The 24,115-nt window shown below is 35.9% G+C and overlaps 1 protein-coding gene across 1 annotated transcript; it reads left to right on the top strand.

Moving 5' to 3' along the window:
• Positions 1-20,552: 20,552 nt before the first annotated feature.
• LOC120353800 (glutamic acid-rich protein-like) lies at positions 20,553-22,031 on the top strand. Its single transcript, XM_039438827.1, has one exon. The coding sequence runs from the start codon at positions 20,553-20,555 to the stop codon at positions 22,029-22,031; it is 1,479 nt and encodes a 492-aa protein (XP_039294761.1).
• The last annotated feature ends 2,084 nt before the right edge of the window (positions 22,032-24,115 follow it).

Raw genomic sequence — 24,115 nt, 5'->3', positions numbered from 1 at the left:
CTATAGACCGTAATTTTCCTCCTTTATTCCACTTACTTATATGCGTTCTTGTTCTTCAGTTCGACCCACTTCTTTCGCTTCTTTTCTCCCATGGATTGCTCCTCTTCTCCATTGTATATCCTGCTTCAGTTTCTCTCACAAGATTCCCCTCCGACAACAGTAGACTAACGTATCATAACTGCAAACACGGACAGGAAGTGTGCGCACATAACGCAACATTAAATTTCCAGTTGACGCCGCCATGAAACGAAATGATAATTTGTGAAAGAGAGGATCTTGAGTTGGATGTTGCTATACAGAGATTCGGAGAGAACGCGGAAACTTGGGAGGATGAATAAGGGTAAGAGTGTTATTGTATAGAGAATGAACAGAGAGACGAGAGAGTGAGTGAATTAGGAAGGAATAGTAGTAATCCATAATGTGATTAGACAAGGGTCAATAGCATGCAATAGTGACAAGCTTGTATCTTCTCTAGCATACTGAAAAATGTGTTATATTATACAAGAACACTATGTAAATTTTACCTGATTACCAGATATAATGTAGAATATTTCGTCAATGAATATTGTAAATTTCATGTGAGTTTTCAAAAACTGAAGATTAATTCCATGAACAAACAATGACTATAGAAAAAAATATAATATAAAATATAATATAGTAACTCATTATTTTTGAGTTATAGTTGAGGAGGATATTACAGTAGTTTTACTAAGCAGAGTCAACTAATAGGAGTATGGGAGATAGGAATGGTGTTGATGTGTTGATCATAATCCATGCACTAATCTGGTAAAACAATATTCCACATAGAATCAATAGCTCAATTCAACTGGGTGCTAACCCCTAAACCATTTTACCTCAAAAACATGATGGTTAAACTACCTGTGATTATAATATTAATGAGTTCTTGTGCACTCTAATAGTATGATTATGAACAATCACAACATGTAAATTCGCTCACAAAAATCACATACTTTGAAAAAAATAAAATCTGAAAACGGAAATTGCTTCTTCACCCCAACAGCGACAATCTTTCAAAGTGATCGATGCTTTTGCTTGTAGCGCGGCGAGCACCAACCACCTCACCCAAACATATATATGTGTATGAGCGAGCCAATGAGAAGCAACTACTCACGCATGTTGTGTGAAGTTTGATAAATCATGCAACGACGTGACCATGTTGGGGAAATATTTTTACCGATAATAATAACAGCGGCAGAGCAGGAGCGATCCCCTCAAGATTTCTCTCGTGAAATATCGATGCATTGTTGTGTATGACAGACATTGTTGAGCAGATAAATTGTCCTTTAAAAGCTTTTTCCTTTGTATGTGAAGGACCAGAGGGAGGGGATGTGGATGAGGAATAGGAGGAGGTGGTGGAGTTGGTGGAAGAGGAGGAGGAGTAGTCCATTTGCAGCAGACAAAACAACACTGGACAGTAGTGTACCCTGTACTGGACCCGGACAGAACATAAACACCGTTCATAAGAGCCACCACACTGCGAGACAGCTCGGAGTTATTTCCAACTCGGATATTCGAGAACTCCGCTGGGAATCGGGCAAGACGCTATCTATGTTTTCCAAACGCACTCGATAAGTGCGACTGGAGAGCAGTTTCAAGACTGAAAACATCCTAGATACCTCTGCTACTGCCACTTTCACATCCAACGTTTTTCAAACAGAACATTCATTTTTCGTCTTAATATGCTGTAGTGGATTTCTTGCATTTTTTTCATGTAACTTTCCAAATAACATGACTACTTATGCACAATTGATGCAGATTTACAAACCTGATTCATTATTGAACCTAGTTCAATTCTCAAAGCTTTATCTCCACCATAAATATTGTCATCAACAATAAATTGACTTCAATTAAGGACGCGATCTCAGCTTTTGAACAAAACAGGTTCATTCATTCAAATTAACAAAAATTCAGTTGGACTGAAAAAATATACACATTATATAATAAGTAATAAGGAGAAGTACTTGTATATTTATTTTCGCCCCACTTGGATGTAATGAGCTGGTTTACGTGCGTCATATGGAGGCCGAAAGTGATTGTTTTCTGACCAGGCCGGTAAAAGTTTTACTGCCCTAGGGCTGTAAAATAACCTTGAAGTCAGCTGATTCTGATTTGATGTGAACGTGTTTACAAAATAGTTTATGAAATGGAATCAGTTTATGCTTCTAGAATTGAATAAAGTATTTTGCAATAAGATACTATCATTCTATTTGGATGAATGAAATACAAATGAGATATTATAAACTATTAAAATCAATTTCAGAGTATAATAGAATCTAACCTCAAACCTTCTAGTACTGCGTTTATCACGGAACATGGTGGATAAACGGAATCATTTTATGCTTCTAGAATTCAATAAGTATTCTGCAATAATATACTATCATTTATTAAATAATACAGATAAGCTATATATTATTATAAACTATTCAAATAATTCGATTTTCAGAGTAGGATAGAACTTCTAACCTAAACTTCAATTGACATTCAGATTGGCCAAATTTCAAGTGTGCTAAAACAGCTGATCAAAAACTTTTCATTATTTGTGTTCATCATTCAATAATTAAAACATTTATAATAATATCATCTTATTGTCATTTGGAAGAATAAAAGTTTAAACTCAACCTCTTACATAATTGACATAATCTTTTAGGTTATTTAGACAAATCAGAATAAAAAATAAAAATACTTGGACAATTTCCTGATATTCAGATTACCTCAGATTTGCTAGAGCTATGACCTTCCACTTTTGCTTTCGGAAGTGCTTATAATAGACAATAAATTATTTTCATAATATATATATTGTTTATTTTTCTGTGTGGCGAAAAATAACGTTCTCACCATGGGCAAAAATGTTTTTCCGGCTTTCAATCTTTTCTAGTCCTCGGCCTACGGCCTCGGACTTGAAAACCGATTTCGAGCCAGAAAAGTCTCATTTTCGGCCCTAGGTGAGAAATATACTATTATTCATGCTTTTCATTAATAAATAGATATACAAGTACTTCTACTTATTACTGTAAGCGTATAACTAGTTCTGAAGAGTATCTTTATATGACGGGATGATTATGTAGCGGAACAGATGAAGTCAAAGAAGAAATCCTAATTGATTGTGATAAGTTAATCAAAAAGAGAACTGATATTGATATTAATGATAGACTGTTAAACAGACTCATCAAAAAACTTTTCCTAGCACATCACATATTGTAATCGTATCACTATGAAGACTTGGATAGGGTTAAATGTAATTGAAACATGTTGGATCCATTTTTCCGTGAGTTAGCAAATCACATGAAACCACATCAAAAAGATTGATTCAGGAACAGAATATTCCCGACCAAATCTTGTTTATCATAAAATGATACTTTGTATACATGATATGAACGGAACGTGTATTCAATTGATGAGAGGGGCGTATTGTTCGTGGAACGATAGACTGGAGTGGATCACCGCGAGCAATGAGACTCTCATATTCGTTCTATATGCAATATTTTCCCCAGTCAGTTACGAACGCAATGATGCACCATGTATCTTGCAGCTCGATATTTCCAAAGCACTTTCCAGCTACAAACGTTTCTGGTGGGGAAAATATTCATAGAATCCGGGCAAGTCTGATTGTGTGCTCAGAGGGGGTTCTCTGCTCCGCTCCGCTCAAGCTATCGAGGATGAATAATCATTTTGTAGGTCTACGACAACGATGATGTTTTCTTATAAACCGGGGCCGGCAAAATTATTATATTCGAAAGCGCCCTCTTTTCTCGCCAGACAATTTTATTCGGTCGCCCCTCTGCCACATTATTCATTATGGCGCGTTGAATACTTGGCTCTGACACTCCCTCTCTTCCTACCAGAGGAACAGGACTCCCGGCTAGCCGGCAAGGCACAGCAAGGCCTGCTACCTCTTCTTTCGCAAACACTCCTTCCCACCAGCAACTTCTCATCCACATTCTCTTCTTCTCACCAATAGCTTCCATTCCTCTTCCCCATTCTATTCCTTCTGCTCTCTTGCTCTTACTTCATCAAGAACAATATCTCTTCTTTCCGCTCAATCTTGAGACGAAATGCTCATATTTCCTTGCTCATCTACTTCTACCATTCTCTCGATTTTACATAACATTATACAAATTCTCTCCTTCCTCCACCTCTTCTAATTCTTCATCCTCCTCTATCGTTCACCTTTTTTTCTCATTTTCCTTCTCGTTTTCCCATTCTCATTTTCAATTCTCTTTTTTCACCTTTTCCTCCATAATCCTCTATTTTCTGCTTACAATTTTCTCTTTCTTTCCTATTTTTCCATCGCCCTTCTTCTTCATATAAATATATTTGAATTCCTCATCTACTATAGACCGTAATTTTCCTCCTTTATTCCACTTACTTATATGCGTTCTTGTTCTTCAGTTCGACCCACTTCTTTCGCTTCTTTTCTCCCATGGATTGCTCCTCTTCTCCATTGTATATCCTGCTTCAGTTTCTCTCACAAGATTCCCCTCCGACAACAGTAGACTAACGTATCATAACTGCAAACACGGACAGGAAGTGTGCGCACATAACGCAACATTAAATTTCCAGTTGACGCCACCATGAAACGAAATGATAATTTGTGAAAGAGAGGATCTTGAGTTGGATGTTGCTATACAGAGATTGATTGATTGATTGATTGATTGAGTACTTTATTTATGTAGATTACAATATATACTGTCTTATACACTTATATACAATAGCTTACAATACAGCAAAATTATAGATGAATTTACATGATATAGACTAAGAAAATAATTATTGAACTGTATATGATATGAAAACGCAATTTGTAATATAATAACTATAGATAATAATTATATTGTTATGCATCTACATAAATTGGCGGAGCTTTGGACATATCAATGTCCATTCTTCGGAAAGAATATTAAAAATATCCTCCCCACTAACTCTCTACCAGAACGTTAATTTCATTATTTAAACTAAGGATTTATTTATTAATGGAAATATTGTAAAAGTTTTAATCAATATGAATATTAAGAGAAAAAAAACAGAAAATTTATAAAGTAAAATAATTATATAGGTAGATAAGATCAAATAATTGATTAATAAAATGAAGTAGGCTGAAAGTAGATCAGGGTAATCAACTTTCAGTAATATACAGCAGTATGCAGTGGATAAGTGAAATAACATGAGCTTATATAATATATATATATACAATTCGTTCTATAACAGGTTTAAAGGTTTGTATTTGTGGGATTGGTGGGGGATGGTTGTCATGTGATCGTTCTAGGGCCGGACAGTTTCAGTCATTTCTTCCAAAAGATGTTTTTTTAAAGTCAGGATGAAGCTCGCTCGGCTCTCGATGGACCTGATAGAAACAGGAAGTGCATTCCATGCACGACAGGCACTGACTAAGAAGGATTTTGTGAAAATAGTAGTTCGATGATTGGGTATCCTTAAAGTACTTTCTCCGGTTCTAGTATGTGAAGCATCTATCCTCCTACCTTCAGAGACAAATTTGAAATCATCTTTAAAATAGTTCGGATTACCGTATTTCAAGATATCTCTAACAAGCTTGACTATTCGAAAAAGCCTCTGATCGGGAAGCTTCAATGTTGAACTAGCAATGTGGGCTGGGGTGATATGATCATGGCGTTGGAGAGAGTAGACGAAACGTAGACAATAATTTTGGCAACGCTGTAGTTTATCATTCAGAGTGACTTGCATATCGTTAAGAACAGAATTACAATACATTAAATGTGGGAAGATGAGAGATTGAACCAATAATAATTTAATGTTTCTAGGGAGGATATCGTGCATTTTCTTCAATGCATGCATGGCTGAGAATACCTTTTTACAAGTTTTGTTCACTTGTTCTGACCAGTCAAGAGTATTATTCATAATAATGCCTAAATTTTTAACTGAGCTACAGTAAGGAATGTCATTACCGTCTACACTAATTTTGTGAATCGATTCAAGGTCAATATTGTTTATAAGACGAGAATATCCAATTATAATGGGTTGTGTTTTGATGGGATTAAGCTTAAGGCCATTTTTCTTTGTCCATTCCACTATCGAATTGATATCCTGATTCATTATTCCAACTGTTTCATTAATTTTTGTTATGGGACAGCTTAAATAGATTTGAAGGTCGTCTGCATAAGTATGGAAACTGGAGAATTTGATAATGGAAGAAAGGTCATTAGCATACAAAGTGAAGAGGAGAGGGCCTAAAATTGAACCTTGTGGTACTCCATGCATAACGTTTTTCCAAGTTGACTTTTTGTCACCGACAGATACACATTGTTTCCTACCTAATAGATAGGATTTAAACCAAACTAAGAGTTGTGACTGAAACCAAGAATAGCCAACTTATTCAGAAGGACTGTATGATCAACAGTATCGAATGCTTTAGAAAAATCAAATAGGGTGAGGATGGTGCATTTTCTTTGGTCCATAGCTAACCTTATATCATCAGTGACACGAAGCAGAGCTGTCTCAGTTGAATGGAATTTTCTAAAGCCTGATTGAAAGTTATGAAGCTTACTATTGTTGTCTAGAAATTTTACAACTTGAGCATGAATGAGTCTTTCTAGCACTTTGGACAATGCAGGTAAAATACTGATTGGTCTAAAATCCTCAACTTTATTGGGTGATGGAACTTTATTTAGAGGGCGAACCAGAGCAAACTTCCAGTTTTCAGGGAAAATGCCTTCTTCAAGTGACTTGTTGAAAATGTATGTAATGGTTGGTAAAACAGCAAATAACATCTTCTTGATAAATTTAATAGGAATTTTGTCTACACCCGTAGCATTACTATGAATACGTTGAATTGCTCTGAAAGTGTCTTCTTCTGAGATTGGATGGAAATGAAATTGATCAGTGATTGGTAAATCTAAGTTTGTAACCTGCTCTTCAAGATCATCTATATGATTAGCAATGACAACTTCGTCGCGTTGGTTAGAGTGTGAAACGAAATGGTCATTTATATTATTCAATGGTAAGTCAATTTGTGGATTCGATTTCTGTTTGCCAAGCCCGAATTCTTTTATTCCCTGCCAAAGTGATTTAGAGTCTTGTCTATTGTTTGTCATAAACGAATTCAAGTACCTAATCTTTGAGTTCCGTAATTCCTGTTTAACCCTATTTCTAAGGCTCCTATACTCTATCAAACTGTCCAAGTCAAATGTCTTTTTAAATTTTCTATGTGCTTTGTCTCTACGTCCCATCATCTTAAGTATGTCTTCAGTCATCCACGGTACTCGTCGTTTTCTATTAATCCTCCTTGTCACATAAGGTGCATGTTTGTCATACAAAGTCAAAGTCCAATTTTCGAAAGTCTTGACCATGTCATCAACTGAGGGTAATGTTTCAATTTGATGCCATGGAGTCTGAGCCACATCAGTCAGGAAGGCGGCTTCATCAAAGTTTTTGAAGTCTCTATAAGTGATAATTTTCTGTTCTGGCTTGGGTATCTTATGAGAAAGTACACAGTAGATCAAATCATGTCTAGAAATAGCTGGGACTGAGATTTGGCCTGCTTGAACAACCTCATTGGGATCACTAACAATGAGAAGGTCAATGAGTGTGTCTGATTCATTAGTATGATGAGTTGGATCGAGGGGTAAATAGTCATGTTCAGGCATTGGAAAATTGTAGTCAGTTGAAAGTAGTCAAAGTTACGATTCGTCATGTTCAAGTCGGTGTTCATATCCCCCATAACTAGTATACGGTTATAACAAGGCATAAGAGAAAGCAAGGCATTTTCGAAATCTGTGAAATGACCTATTTTTGGTGGGCGATAACAGATACCAACGAGTAATTTATCATTACTAGATAAGGATAATTCAAGTAGCATAAACTCTGGTCTGGAACAATACTCTTGTTTAGATGTGATTAAAACTTTTGTTTTGATACCATCTTTCACATAAATTGCTACACCCCACAAGCTTTATTTAATCTATCATTCCGGAAAAGATTGTATCCAGGCAATGCAACAAAATTTGATGAAATACTAGGCTTCAAAAATGATTCGGAAATTCCGATTATATTGAAGTCCTGAAAACGGAAGATTGCTCTGAGTTCATCAATGTGGCAACTGAGGGATTGTACGTTAAGGTGAGCAGCCTTGAAAAGTTTTTTGAAAGAGTGGAGCTTATTTGCTAGAAACATACCTGCGTCATTATTACTATTATTGAAATAATCATACCTACTTGAGGGCGAGCGAGCTGACGTGTCAGTAAGAGGCATCATGGAAGCAGCAGACCAATCGTGAACCGACCTCAGAACGAGATTCGGAGAGAACGCGGAAACTTGGGAGGATGAATAAGGGTAAGAGTGTTATTGTATAGAGAATGAACAGAGAGACGAGAGAGTGAGTGAATTAGGAAGGAATAGTAGTAATCCATAATGTGATTAGACAAGGGTCAATAGCATGCAATAGTGACAAGCTTGTATCTTCTCTAGCATACTGAAAAATGTGTTATATTATACAAGAACACTATGTAAATTTTACCTGATTACCAGATATAATGTAGAATATTTCGTCAATGAATATTGTAAATTTCATGTAAGTTTTCAAAAACTGAAGATTAATTCCATGAACAAACAATGACTATAGAAAAAAATATAATATAAAATATAATATAGAAACTCATTATTTTCGAGTTATAGTTGAGGAGGATATTACAGTAGTTTTACTAAGCAGAGTCAACTAATAGGAGTATGGGAGATAGGAATGGTGTTGATGTGTTGATCATAATCTATGCACTAATCTGGTAAAACAATATTCCACATAGAATCAATAGCTCAATTCAACTGGGTGCTAACCCCTAAACCATTTTACCTCAAAAACATGATGGTTAAACTACCTGTGATTATAATATTAATGAGTTCTTGTGCACTCTAATAGTATGATTATGAACAATCACAACATGTAAATTCGCTCACAAAAATCACATACTTTGAAAAAAATAAAATCTGAAAACGGAAATTGCTTCTTCACCCCAACAGCGACAATCTTTCAAAGTGATCGATGCTTTTGCTTGTAGCGCGGCGAGCACCAACCACCTCACCCAAACATATATATGTGTATGAGCGAGCCAATGAGAAGCAACTACTCACGCATGTTGTGTGAAGTTTGATAAATCATGCAACGACGTGACCATGTTGGGGAAATATTTTTACCGATAATAATAACAGCGGCAGAGCAGGAGCGATCCCCTCAAGATTTCTCTCGTGAAATATCGATGCATTGTTGTGTATGACAGACATTGTTGAGCAGATAAATTGTCCTTTAAAAGCTTTTTCCTTTGTATGTGAAGGACCAGAGGGAGGGGGATGTGGATGAGGAATAGGAGGAGGTGGTGGAGTTGGTGGAAGAGGAGGAGGAGTAGTCCATTTGCAGCAGACAAAACAACACTGGACAGTAGTGTACCCTGTACTGGACCCGGACAGAACATAAACACCGTTCATAAGAGCCACCACACTGCGAGACAGCTCGGAGTTATTTCCAACTCGGATATTCGAGAACTCCGCTGGGAATCGGGCAAGACGCTATCTATGTTTTCCAAACGCACTCGATAAGTGCGACTGGAGAGCAGTTTCAAGACTGAAAACATCCTAGATACCTCTGCTACTGCCACTTTCACATCCAACGTTTTTCAAACAGAACATTCATTTTTCTAGTATTTGTAAAACAAGAGAATGATGATACACTGATACTAGATTACAGCATGTCTCAAGCAGGATCACATCATTGTTGAAATAATTGATTATTGATGGAAAGAACTGAAAAGGACATATCCAAAATAGATCATCTGCATTTGAGGAATTCACGCCCATTTATAACAATCAATTTTTAATCATTTATACAAATAATTATTACAATAGTACTATGATAATGTATATCATAACCTGAAAGAGGAGAACTAAGCTTAGCTAATTGTATCATCCCTCTTTCAAATTTTAATGATGATTAAAGGTTAGGTGATAAGTGGAATCCAAAATGTTATGTGTATGTCACGCACTTTACATTTCTGATCCGAGAATACTCATTGAGTATATAATGATGATATGCTTGATTCATTCTTCTTTGCTGAATACTATTTATAAGAGTTTAAACCGTTTCGGTTGAAAAACACGAGTTTTATTATGCTACTTTGCTGGCATTGCCACATCGGTATCTTCTCTCAAATTTTTACCCATTGAATTAAATTATTTCTCTTTGCATTGAAATAATATTGTCTCATTTTATGATAATCTAATTCGAATAATTATATTGCAATAACCAATAAACTGGCATGTTATGACATGATGATTAGCCAATTTTAAATTCATATTCAGAATATAATGATTTCCCACTTATTCCAAGTGTTTATATGCAATATTCTTCTTGATTATGTGATCAAATACTTATTGATATTGGCTCAAACTGTGATGTAATATTTTTTTATAAGAACAAAAAGTTATCATAGCGATAGTGAGCAATATAATGTAGATTATTTCAAGAAATTTTGATACTGATGTTGGAAAAATCGTGAATTTCGAAGTGTTACAAATTCCATGACACTGAATTTACAGAATTGAGTCCCATGATAAAATATGATCGTCCAATACAAATGTTTCTCTGTAAATAACAATAATTCTTCTCCCAACGACCAGTCTCATCCCCATCTCAAAGTGCCGCTTCCTTTGTCAAATTCTCTGCCGTTTTATTGAAAACTATTTCTCAATAACCCCTCTCAACAACTCAAAAATTCACGACATCATCATCCATTCGATCATCTAATAATATTGTTTGAATATTAAGTTTTGTTAGGAACAAATGAAAGTGAAATGCAATATCTTTTGTCCTGAATAGGGGAATGGACTTATATAGAGCCATTTCTAACTTTCAGAAAATGTAGCTGAATAATGGTAAACCAAATACTAAGGAAATGTAGTTTTCTCCCAAACCACATTAAGCGGATAAGAGTGAAATGATCAGAGAAAACCCAAGTAAAATCTTATATGAGACTTTTATGTCACTAAAACTGGCCATTAAAATATAACAATGAAAATATCTGTGAAAAGAACTTCCAAAAATTATTGAAATTCTTAGGAATTATGATGAGGAATGAGTTTGAGTGTACCACATCCCAGTGTTATATTGGGGTATAATTTTAATAGGTGTTTTATATTATGATAAAAATGTTAATTTCATTTGTATTGTAAGTCATGATTTGAAAAGAGTTGCAAGAGCAGATAGACTACAGCTTTTCAGCCAATAATATTGGTTTATACCGTCTGGAGTCGGAAGTATATACAGTCGAAATAATGACTTCAACATGAATGTTCCAAGTGGAAATCGATTACAAATTCGTAGTCCGTCTATATATTATTATACCACGAATAAAAATCATTCAACTCTCTCATCAACCTGACTTTAAAAAAACATATTTTGGAACAAATGACTGAAACTGTCCGGCCCTAGAACGATCACATGACAACCATCCCTCACCCATTCCACCAATATAAACCTTTAAACCATGTTATAGAACGAATTATATATATATTATATAAACTCATGTTAATTCAATTATCCACTGCATACTGCTGTATATTACTGAAAGTTGATAACCCTGATCTACTTTCAGCCTACTTCATTTTATTAATCAATTATTTGATCTTATCTACCTATATAATTATTTTACTTTATCAATTTTCTGTTTTTTTTTTCTTTTAAATATTCATATTGATTAAAACTTTCACAATATTTCCATTAATAAATAAATCCTTAGTTTAAATAACGAAATTAACGTTTTGGTAGAGAGTTAGTGGGGAGGATATTTTTAATATTCTTTCCGAAGAGTGGACATTGATATGTCCAAAGCTCCGCCAATTTATGTAGATGCATAACAATATGATTATTATCTATAGTTATATTACAAATTGCTTTTTCATATCATATACAGTTCAATAATTATTTTCTTAGTCTATATTATTTAAATTCATCTATAATTTTGCTGTATTGTAAGCTATTGTATATAAGTGTATAAGCCAGTATATATTGTAATCTACATAAATAAAGTACTCAATCGATCAATCAATCAATCAATTCAATTATATAATATAATTTAATTATAATATAATTATATGATATAATTTGAATGAATCTTACATAATGGAAGGGAAGAAAACTGTGAAGGTTCAACTCTGGAAAGCTCACTCATTTGAAAATATCCTCAGTACAGTTAAACAGGAATGCAAATGAATGTCTACAAGACGTTGTTGAATCTTTTGGGGTGTTTGCAGTCTACAAGACAGCGGCAGCAACTCAGGTTGGTGGCAGATTTATTGCATTTCCGCGTTAATTTTTCCCCACTTCTACTAGAGTAGAATGACTGTTATTTCAAGAAAAGCCTAAGGCACTGAATTTGTTACATACCGTTATACACTGTCGACTCACCCTCCTCTCACAACCCTCTATCCACCATTCGCCAACGGCTGCCTCCTAGATCGATTTGGGCTTTCTCTCGCTCTAGAAAGCAATTGAAATAATCGCCTTCACCCAGATGAATAATTCCAGTGATTCTTTCGTTTCAAAGGAACCGTTCGCATTCATCGTGGAGGAGATTGTCGGAGATACTTGTAATAATATTTTTATCATAGTCATTCAATTTCAGCTGTTTTACATGCATGAAAAAATCAGGTCGGTAAATAGCTGATTGTAGAACAAATAAGCATAATATTCTCATTAAAGCATATTAACTATATTGTAATGAAATCATTGTTTTCTTCACAGTCGAGTATGTTTCCTAGTTCCGAAACAGGAACAGAAAAACTGGTACAAAAACCGCCTTTTAGCGTTCCAGGTGGAAGTTTTGTCAACTACAGTCAAGAAATTTCTGGTTCGGAATTTGTAAACTAGGTTATGTTTATAAAATGCATGAAGTAACTTCAGCACAAGCTGGTAAAATGTTTTTTTATTTCCTAGTTATTCTTCTTTAGATAATTATGACAAGAAATAGTTTATGTTAATTGGAAGTAAATGTCTCTTGCAGGGCTCGAATGAAATTTTTGCCCTGCAAAAAGGCCCTTTCTGTCCATGTGACGTAAAATACTATAATGTCACAAAAAAGATGAATTTCTCCAAATATTGAGTTCATTGTCAACATTAATAATCATTGATATGTATATCTATCAGATAAGTCATGATTCTGAATTAAAACAAATTCATCATGGATACTTTTTACTTTTTTTAATTTCCAAGACTTATCAGTTATCAGCTATTTTCATCATAGGATTACTTTTTGTAGATTCTTCAAAACTCTGGAAAATAATAAACTCTGACTAAGGAAGCTTTTAATGTAATCGACCGTAGTGAAAACACGAGGTGTTCTCTCAGACGGGTCGGCACTGTACAACAGGACAGAAAAGTTGAGTAAAGAATTTGATATGCACCAATTAAATTTTATCCATTAGGAATGGAATTCAATGAACAACGTTGTAGATCATCACATCCCTGAACTGGGTGGATGACTTTAGTAAAATCTTGAAGTTCAGAAGAAAATTGCTTCTTATATGATAAAATGATCATTAAACGACTTATATATTCTCCCATGTATATCCTAGTAGTAGTGAAGGGAAACCTTATAGTAGTACTTTCAAGATCTTGAAGCTCGTTAAACGTTTGATTTACAACAAAAATATGAATTCTCAGTGAATATAACTCCCCAAATTTCAAATCGTAACTGGAAAAATGCCCCGAAACGTATCCATTCATCTGATTCATTGTTCCAAGCCGATAGAACAAGAGGATTCAGTACTTTCCCTCGAGACTCGTGGAACAGTCGAAAAGTTGCTGATACCACAATTGGTCGCTCCCAGTTCTTATCTTCGGTTAGAAAGTTGCGCGCCAAGTTTAACTTTTTGATTGAGAGCAGCGGGAAAGGGATAGAGCCGAGCCACTTGCGCAAGATACACACAACAGAAGCAAAGATTCTTCTTTCTTATCAAGAAGAGGAAAGGTAGTCTGCCGTCAGTTGATGTAGACTTTTTAACCCTCGACCCTTCTACACTTGGAGTCTATAAAAGGGCTCAACTGCCTCACCTTTTGCAATGATTAAGAACTTTTTCAAGGTACACTTTCTCTTCTCATTATGCATTATTCCCACCCCATCCAGGATTTCAGGTTTATTGAATGAAGTCAATTAAACCTATAAGCTTCACTGGTGTCATGTTGATGAGAAGCTGTTCTCATAATTTCACTACTTTATAAAATAATAGAATAACTAGCCAGCAAACTCGCTTCACTGGCCTTATCCGACTTGCTAGAGACCTCTCATCCCTGGACCCTAGGCTTCATCATCAGTAAATGAGACACTTTGCTTGTCCGCATTTTCCATTATGAGCCAGCTTTTTTTAAAAAAAGGTGAGACAACCAAATTAATGGTGGTCAGGAAAGCCTTGAATAGACAAATTCAGACAAACCTAATGGTGGACGGTACAGTCATAGAGAGGGTCCATAAGTATAGATATCTGGGGACGTGGGTAGAGGAAAGTGGGGATTCGACGGGAGAGATAAGAAAAAGGATTGAGATGGCCAGATCGACATTTGTAAAAATGAAAAAACTGTTCACGAGCAGGGACATAAATATAGAATTGAAAATGAGGATGTTACGCTGTTACGTGTTTTTCCACTCTCTTGTATGGGATGGAATCATGGACCCTCAAAAAGAGCCATATGGATAAGCTGGAAGCCTTTGAGATGTGGTGCTACCACAGGATGTGGCGGATTCCATGGACGGATAGAGTCTCGAACATGGAAGTCCAAGGGAGAATGAAGAAACAATGTGAAATTGTTTACACCATAAAAAAGAGAAAACTCCTGTATCTTGGACATCTTATGAGAAGCCACAAATATATATCTCTCCAGAATATAGTCCAAGGAAAAATCACTGGGAAAAGGAGTGTTGGAAGGCGACGTGTTTCCTGGCTTAAAAATTTGAGGGATTGGTTTGACTGCAGCAGCAAAGACTTGTTCCGAGCGGCAGTGAATAAGATCCGGATTGCTGTGCTGATAGCGAACCTCCGATAGGAGACGCACTAGAAGAAGAAGAAGTGAAGGGAAACCTTATAGTAGTACTTTCAAGATCTTGAAGCTCGTTAAACGTTTGATTTACAACAAAAATATGAATTCTCAGTGAATATAACTGCCCAAATTTCAAATCGTAACTGGAAAAATGCCCCGAAACGTATCCATTCATCTGATTCATTGTTCCAAGTCGATAGAACAAGAGGATTCAGTACTTTCCCTCGAGACTCGTGGAACAGTCGAAAAGTTGCTGATACCACAATTGGTCGCTCCCAGTTCTTATCTTCGGTTAGAAAGTTGCGCGCCAAGTTTAACTTTTTGATTGAGAGCAGCGGGAAAGGGATAGAGCCGAGCCACTTGCGCAAGATACACACAACAGAAGCAAAGATTCTTCTTTCTTATCAAGAAGAGGAAAGGTAGTCTGCCGTCAGTTGATGTAGCCTTTTAACCCTCGACCCTTCTACACTTGGAGTCTATAAAAGGGCTCAACTGCCTCACCTTTTGCAATGATTAAGAACTTTTTCAAGGTACACTTTCTCTTTCATTATGCATTATTCCCACCCCATCCAGGATTTCAGGTTTATTGAATGAAGTCAATTAAACCTATAAGCTTCACTACACCAGTGTTGATGTAGATGTTGATGAGATGTTGATGTCATGTTTCTCATAATTTCACTACTTTTTAAAATAATAGAATAAATAGCCAGCAAACTCGCTTCGCTGGCCTTATCCGACTTGCTAGAAACCTCTCATCCCTGGACCCTAGGCTTCATCATCAGTAAATGAGACACTTTGCTCGTCCGCATTTTCCATTATGGGCCAAATGTTTTTAAAAAAAGGTGGGACAACGCTCGAGAAATACAGTTTCTGGGTGTTAGTTGAAAGCCCTTCCAATAAAACTTTAATTTGTACATCTCAGATAAACCTATTCACCAAATAAATTTGTATATAGCTCTGTCAATTAATTTTTGGAAAAGCTGAGAAAACGCGGAAAATTCTGGAAAAATGCCGAATTCCCATTTATCTTCGATGTTATTCTCAACTCTTCTCAAACAACCTTGTGTATCAAATTTAAACATTTTCTGTCTATCAGATTTTGAAAAATCTGACAAAACGGTGAAACATGCAATTTTCTTCCAATTCAACATTTTTATACCTCAGTTGAGCTTGTTTACCATATTTGAACGTTCCATCTTGAACAGTTCTTGAGAAATCTTGAAAAATACACAGAAAACGCTGAGAAACTAAGCCTGATACGAAATTGAAACATTTTCTGCCAACCAGTTATTGAGATTGAGAAAACCCAGATATTGAGCGTATCTTTATATTTTTTCAGATTAGTTGTTAGTGCTCCTCTAGAAGGCCAACTTTATAATATGTCTGCCAAATATTCAATACTACTTGGCCCAGTAGATTTAATGAATGAATGAGTCGTTGGATCAGTGTCATTTCGCTTTTATATGCTATAATTGTATGGATGGTATAGTATATGCTTATAGTATATTCTAGAGATATTTTTCAAAGATATAATAAGGGAAATCCAATATTACCAAACAGTTAATATTGAACAAAGTTTGAATTTTTCCAGACAAAGAACAAGTCCATGGTTCAAATAGAAGAAAAATAAATTTTCCAATATTTTCCATCATCGAAACGTAGCTAACTGTTATATGAATTCAATTGAAAGATTCTCAATCAATATCCGATTATTATATTGTGATGTACCAATGATCGTACAGTCCTCAAAATACAGAATAAATTTGTTCATAGGCTAGTACAAGAACGGAATAGCTTCTATCACCGTAGAAACAATATAATCTTATCTGAGGTCGATAGACGATTGTTATCTAACTTACAAGGCAAGAAATAAATAAATCTGTAATTGTATGCTTTCCAAAAAATTTGTCAATGGAAAAACCATATATGTTTATATGCCTATGGATTGGAACAGTAAAGTTATATTTGAAGGTTAGTTTCGAAACGAAAACATAACCCTAAAACAAACCAAGGCTAGCTCATTAACAAGTAGCAAATTGAGAAGGCAGTTCAACTAAACATCGATCATAGAAATAATATATTATTAAATTTTTCATTTTTATACTTTCGTTTCTAGGCCAAATAAGCCCGAATATTTATTTATTTAAACTACAAAAAAAAATATACTTGTTGAAAATATATGAACAAATTAGCTTAGCCATATATAACGTTTGAGGGTCGATATTCTAGCGTATAAAAAACAATATAAACAAAAAAAATAGGAAGAAATATTTATTTATTATGATGTTCGTTATTGTTATAAACATATATATTCTTATGTCTACTTTATGTCATACAAGCATGTCTATGTTCTATAATCATTAGCTGTTCATTGAAGCCAATTTAAAAGCATATCATCATAGACGAATTCTATTATTATGTATTATTATAATTATAAAAAACTATATGATAATTTGGAACAACTTCAAATCAGGAATTTCGCCCTATTTTAAAAGCTTTAAAGTTGGACACAGTGACACCACCCATTCGGCGTATTGGTTACGTCACAGAATCGGACCAATCCCGAATTAATATGTAAATTTGGCAAGATAAAATTTGGAAGAGAAATTGAAGTGAAAATTAGAAGAGGAAGACTCGAGGCCATTTTGCAAGGATCATGGGAAGGATGCAGACCTAGTCCACGTACCTAATTGTTCAAAAGCTTTAATTTCTGTTTCATGAAACCTAATCTTCGTTTTCTGTTTTTTAAAAAGTTGTTCCAAAGTTCCTATAATAATTGTGATATTAAGATTTTAAATTTCATTCAAATAAACCCTGAAATTATATCAGTGAAGTCTGTTCAACATTTTTCGCCACGTGGAAGGACCCAGCCGGAACGATATATTCTACGGCCGAATATATTTCGAAAAACCAAAAAACGGAAACAAAAGTCTACGTAAGTTGTTCGAATATAAAAGGGGATCCCCATAAATCTGCGAAAATTGTACAGTGTATAAATTCGTCCATTTGGAAAAGTCATGACTATAGTTTTAAGGGTACAAAACTTATCATAATTAATTTTTATAATATTAAATACATTTAACTATCCACGCTGTACTTAGCCAAAAGGTCTATTTTCCTTAGGCGAAACCACACCCTGAGAATAATTTTAATTATTAATTTATTCTATTTTCTGAATCACCATTTCATATTAACTTGTTTTTTCTTGTTGAACTAGTTCAGTTTATGACCCTTTCCAAGGGCTATTATCCATTTCATTTTGTTTAATTGAAGAGTACCAAACTTTCTATATAATATTTATGATTTAAAGACTCAAATCTGTTATCAACCAATATTTATTTTGTATCTATTGAAAATTATTATTCACATAATCTGTTCATTAATTTATTCAATATTTGCTGTAACAGTTTATCTCTCAGAATATATCCATATTACCGTTTTGTTAAACTGGGTTTACTTCATTATACCTCCAAATTCGTTCTTTCTCGACTGACACACATTGGTCATTCAGGACACGTCCTGTTTTGCAATAGTCAGACAGTAGCGAGTATAGTATCTATCATTAGACTATTATCTATTCTGGTGGTAAGTGGTGGTCGTTTTTCTTATCAAGTAATAAATTCTGTCATTGGGAGTATCCCACAGAATCAAATAGTAAATCGACTCCCACCGGCCTGCTACACCGAGGTGAAGTGAATCCTGCATCATCAGCCGATCAACGTTGAAAAGAGAGGTAATAGATCGTATAGACAACGTTAGAGTTAAACTCGGTACTCGAAATATTTACTATTTTGGTCCAGCACTTCGCTACATAACCTATAGTATTTATCAGAGACCTGGTTCGCATGGATTTGCCATTCTACCTGTTGTTTCATGCGGTCTAATATCTTTCCAAATTACGGCACAAGTATTGGATTCTGGATATATTGGTCATCATTTGGAGAAAAGGTTCACTCCAAAGTTACTATCTCTGTCTGATCATAGTGAAAACAGGATTTATTTTCAGCAGATTCAAGTTGAACTGTATTTTATTATTAAAGTGAATTTAATTCCACCTCACTATATTATAGCCACCCACCATATTAAGTTAGAGTCTCAGGTCCCTTACTTCGGCTACCTTTGTAGACCGACAAACCCTCTGTTGAGCAAATTAACTTTTTCAATCTGTCCCATCCATATACTAGTCATTCTGCTTCGATACATCAATTTAAGTGATATCAACAATTCGATTAAACAAAGATTGATCATCTAACCTGCAAATATCTATCAGTGGATCATAACCGCAAATATTATAATTTTTCAACTATTTCATTTAATTTAACCGTTTCAACTATTAAATACTTTTTTTTTTTTTTACTGTACGTCCTCCCCTCTCTACGGAGCAAAATAGGTTGCAATAGTCGTCAACCCGAGGTAAGACCCACTATACGAAGGAATTGTATTCTTGACTGAACAATTATAACCCTAATTTATTATCATATAGTTCCAATTATATAATTTCCGTGTCCCCCCTTTGGAGTAAGATCATGACACATGATGCCCCTCCAGAGACTGGGATCTGACACATGCCGACACAACGTGGGGCATTAAATGTTGAGAAATATTGCTCATGGCTTATGATTATAATTTTGGTTCTTGGTTTAATTGTTGAAAGTCTATAATTATCAATTTTAGTACATGTTCATGCCCCTCCCCAGAGCAGAACTTGACACATGGCGCCCAACGTGGGGCATTAAACGTTGAGAAATATTGCTCATGGTTTATGATTATAATTTTGGTTTTTGGTTTAATTGTTGAAAGTTTATAATTATCAATTTTAGTACATGTTCATGCCCCTCCCCGGAGCAGAACTTGACACATGGCGCCCAACTGTTTCAGCCTCTGATGAGACCCCTAGGCATGTACAGCTACACTATTAGATTACATAATTATCTCACTAGTACCCAGAAATTTTTTCAAACTTTGGATCAATCCCAACTTGTCAAACTTAGCCTGAATATTCATCATAACAATCCTAATCAAACTAGAGGGACACAGAACCCCAATTATTAATAAGCCGTGCCCTGCATGATCGATGTGGGTAAAAGATTTGTCAACTAGTGATGAATTTTTAGGGGAGAGAAAGAACGAACTTGAGATTGAACAGATCAATTTTGTATGTGGACTGAACCACACGAAAATTATAAAACAAGAAGGTTTCGTATCCTACCTCACAGGCAATTGCTATATGTTAGTATTATATGTCATATTTGTATTGTTAATTTTTAATGTTTATATGTTTACCTCGAACAATTGAAGGTCAACGTGCACTGAATTATCCTCTAGTCATCTCGTGGCACTAATCACTGTGATAAATATTTGTTGTTCACTTGTCTCATCACTTATCTAATTTTACGCGAATCAGCATCGATTCACTTGTCTGCTCACATACTACTGAACTACTTCTTAAATTCCATACTATTATCCGCGGATCTATTGGTTCACAATGGACAACACCAATCCAGACTCGTCTGTTTCCCATCCGGACGCACATCATTCAGAGCCAGTCACCAGCGTTGCTGCAATCCCCAATGCGTCAACCCCGCCGACCACCTCGTCTCCACATACCATATCGTCTCCGCCCATACCTAAAACAGAAGAAACATTAGTATGGGAGGACACCCATAGACCTGCGATGACAGCACAAGAATTCGCCATTCACAGGAGAATCACGGAGAGGCTGTCTCGGATGATAGCACAGATGGACAAGGACAGCGAAGAGAGAGCCAGGGACCGAGAAGAAAGAAACAAGGACAGAGAAGAAAGGAAACGTGAGTGGCAGGAAGAGATGGACAAGGACAGAGAAGAAAGGAAAAGGTACAGAGAAGAACAACGAGAATGGTTCAAGCAAAAAATGGCCCAATTAGAGAACCCAACTACAACCACTACGGAAGAGGCTGAAGCTAGATGTGCAATAATAGCAACAGAGATTGCTGACATGCTTGGTCTGGAAAAGTCAGAACATACTGGAGCAATTAAAGATGTGATCGTGAAATCGGACCAATTCTCTAACAAACTCAGTGCCAGAACGGAAGAGACGTCCCAGATCATGGCGCCAGCAAATAAATACAGCACAAGCATGGAGGATAAACCTACCCAGCATGTCTATGTTGAAGCCGACCCGTATCTCGCCGAAAACCGAGAAGAGCCGGAGGACGCCATCCATCAATCCGAGGGACAGCCCAGACCGTCGACGGCTAACAACAATTCAAACCAACAACATCGAAGGGAGAACATAATAAACACCGACCCGGAACAGGACCGCAAACCGGAGAACATAGAGGAAAAGTCTAGTCCCGAGGATAGTGTAGCCATGGACGTAGACCAACCCATGAAAATTGAGGAGGTGCAGAAGCCCCTAGATATGGATATAGATCTTCCCAAAACTGATGGTATTAAGCCACAGGTTGCGTCCTTCAAGGAAGATGTTGTAGTGAAGCCTCCTGAGGACGTCGTTTGTAAAAATGAGGATGTTGATAGTGAGATTAGGAGAGGTGTGAGGAAAGAGGAGGAGACTGCTAGAAGCAACTATGAGGAAGAAGTGAGAAGAGAAGAGGATAGGAGCAACTTCAGTGAAGATGTTAGGAAAATAGAGGAGAATAACCTGACTAACAACGACCAATCCTTCCAAACCTGTCTACCCCTCGAGATCATCAGCACCAGAACGGAAGAGACGTCCCAGATCATGGCGCCAACAAACAGATACAGTATAAGCATGGAGGATCAACCTACCCAGCATGTCCATGTTGGAGCCAATCCGTATCCCGCCGAACACAGAGAGGAGCCGGAGGACGCCATCCACCAATCCGAGGGACAGCCCAAACCGTCGATGGCCGGCATCACCAATCCACCGAAGACACCTCCTGTAACAAACAAAACCGGCAAACATCATAACCTGTCACATTATCACAATAACAGAAGATAAGGAAAATACCACAGAAAATCAAGACAACAGTTAAGCAGGAAGCAAATTTAAAAATAAGAAGAATATTTAGAAACATTCATAAACACCACCATCAAGTCAAATTAAAATCAATCATCCTTCATCAAAACACCATTCAAAAAAGAAGCAGGAAACCAGTTTTAAAGAAACAACAAACATTCTGGAGATTCTATAGTCCTCTCCATCATATGAAATTAAAATCAAACACAGTCCACACCCACATGCAGGATAGGAAAACACTATCCAGAAAAATCAACAATCTCAGCAAACATGTTAAGTTTAAAAACACTAAACTTCATGTTACCAGTCTGAAGGGAGGAACTATGTTCGAAAAAACCCACAACCACTACCGGCATGTGCGGTGGAAGCCAACTAAATTAACAACAATCCAAGGAAAACGGCTTATTACGAAAAGGATCCATCTCCATCGCCGCCATACCAGATTTAAACAATTAATAAATAGCAGGACGGTCAAAAATCAACAAAGATTCTCACTCCAATTAGTATGAAAAATACTGAATGAGGGACAGCAGAACGGGAATTTAATTCAACTCCATCAAATAATAACAGCGAAGCTTCATATGTCAACAATATTATACACACTGGATTTCATCTTAGCGATTGAGATTGTCTCCAACAACAACAACATAGCACCTAACCTATTTCATGTAACCAATGCAATCACTGTTAAGGTTATAAGGATATTCAATAAATACTTAAAGCATCGCGGCCGAACTGAAAGCATCATATAAATTCACCAGTTTATTCATTATGCAAACGAAATTAAATTATCAATTGCAGATCGTCAACAAAAATCCAGTCGCAGTATCAGCCTAACTAACCTAAGAAAAGGGTACAACAGCTTCGAAAGTAAACAAACGCAACGAAAGGATGAATAAACATTAGCGGTTAGCGAGATAAGCAGGCATCGGTCTAACAAATGATGATAAAGAAAGTAAACAATTTTTTATGCCTGTAATACTCACCGTGTAAATATTATGATAGCTTGTCCACAACGAGGCGAAGTCGCAATCCCACTCAAACCCAAACAAACTTCCATGGGCATCTTGTTACAGACCTGGAAAAGGAAATTATTATTAAAAATAAGGCCAGATAAATTTGTCCAACTAAAAATCTGTGCTCAAATTGCGTACATATTATTAAACGTAATATTAAGAATATTAAATTAAGCATTTGGCCTGAACACACAGGAAATTGTTTCGAGATTGTGAAAATCGATAGCCAGCTGTAAGCAAAAGAACGCATCAAACCAAAGTACCAACTTCACCAATATAAAAAAAAAATTGTAAAATTGTTCGAGGTAATATTGTATTTATAAATGTATATCATGTAAAAAACCAATCAGAAAGACCAAAAATAACTTTATGTTTATTGTAATATATCTATTTTATGTTATTGCATGAAAAAAGAATTAGATATCGACCCATAACCTCAAGATATGAAGTAATAGTTCAAAATTATGAAAAAGAATTGATTCGTCTAGTCTGTACCAAATTTAAGCATATAATATCTACTGATTAATATAAAGTTAGCCAAATTTAAATGTTATAAACGCTCTATGTCTATTTTGTGTAAGGGTCATCCAGGACAGGCGGTATCTAATGAAAACATCAACTCAGTACACATGATTGCTCGAAAGAAAAGTAGCCGGAAATTAGCTACCCGATGTCGACTAACTGTTGAAGTCACATCTATGTTTTAAACATTGCATTGCATGGCGAAATGCCAAAAATTCTATACTTTGAGGTAAATGTATCACTGTATCATTTACACTCACCTTTGTAAAGAGATCAACCTGAAAAAATCAGCTTGACTCTATATAATTTATAGGAGACTAGAGGGACAGACCTCACTCCTAAAAGTTACTACCAATGGCCTGCGTGCCATTAAGGGGTACCTTATCACCTTAAGTTGCACCGGATGAGTCTGCGCACCATCTAGGGCACTTTGAACCCGTTTTGTGTTCGATGAACCAAAAATTTGCTCAGTTAATTGAGACCAGCTATGTAAGACAGCAGATACCGAGTCAATCATTTGGTACTTGA

This window comes from Nilaparvata lugens, chromosome 1 (genome assembly GCF_014356525.2).
Source record: "Nilaparvata lugens isolate BPH chromosome 1, ASM1435652v1, whole genome shotgun sequence".
Lineage (NCBI taxonomy): Eukaryota > Metazoa > Arthropoda > Insecta > Hemiptera > Delphacidae > Nilaparvata > Nilaparvata lugens.
The sequence above is the reverse complement of the archived record's forward strand: the minus strand, read 5'-3'. Positions and strand labels throughout refer to the sequence as shown.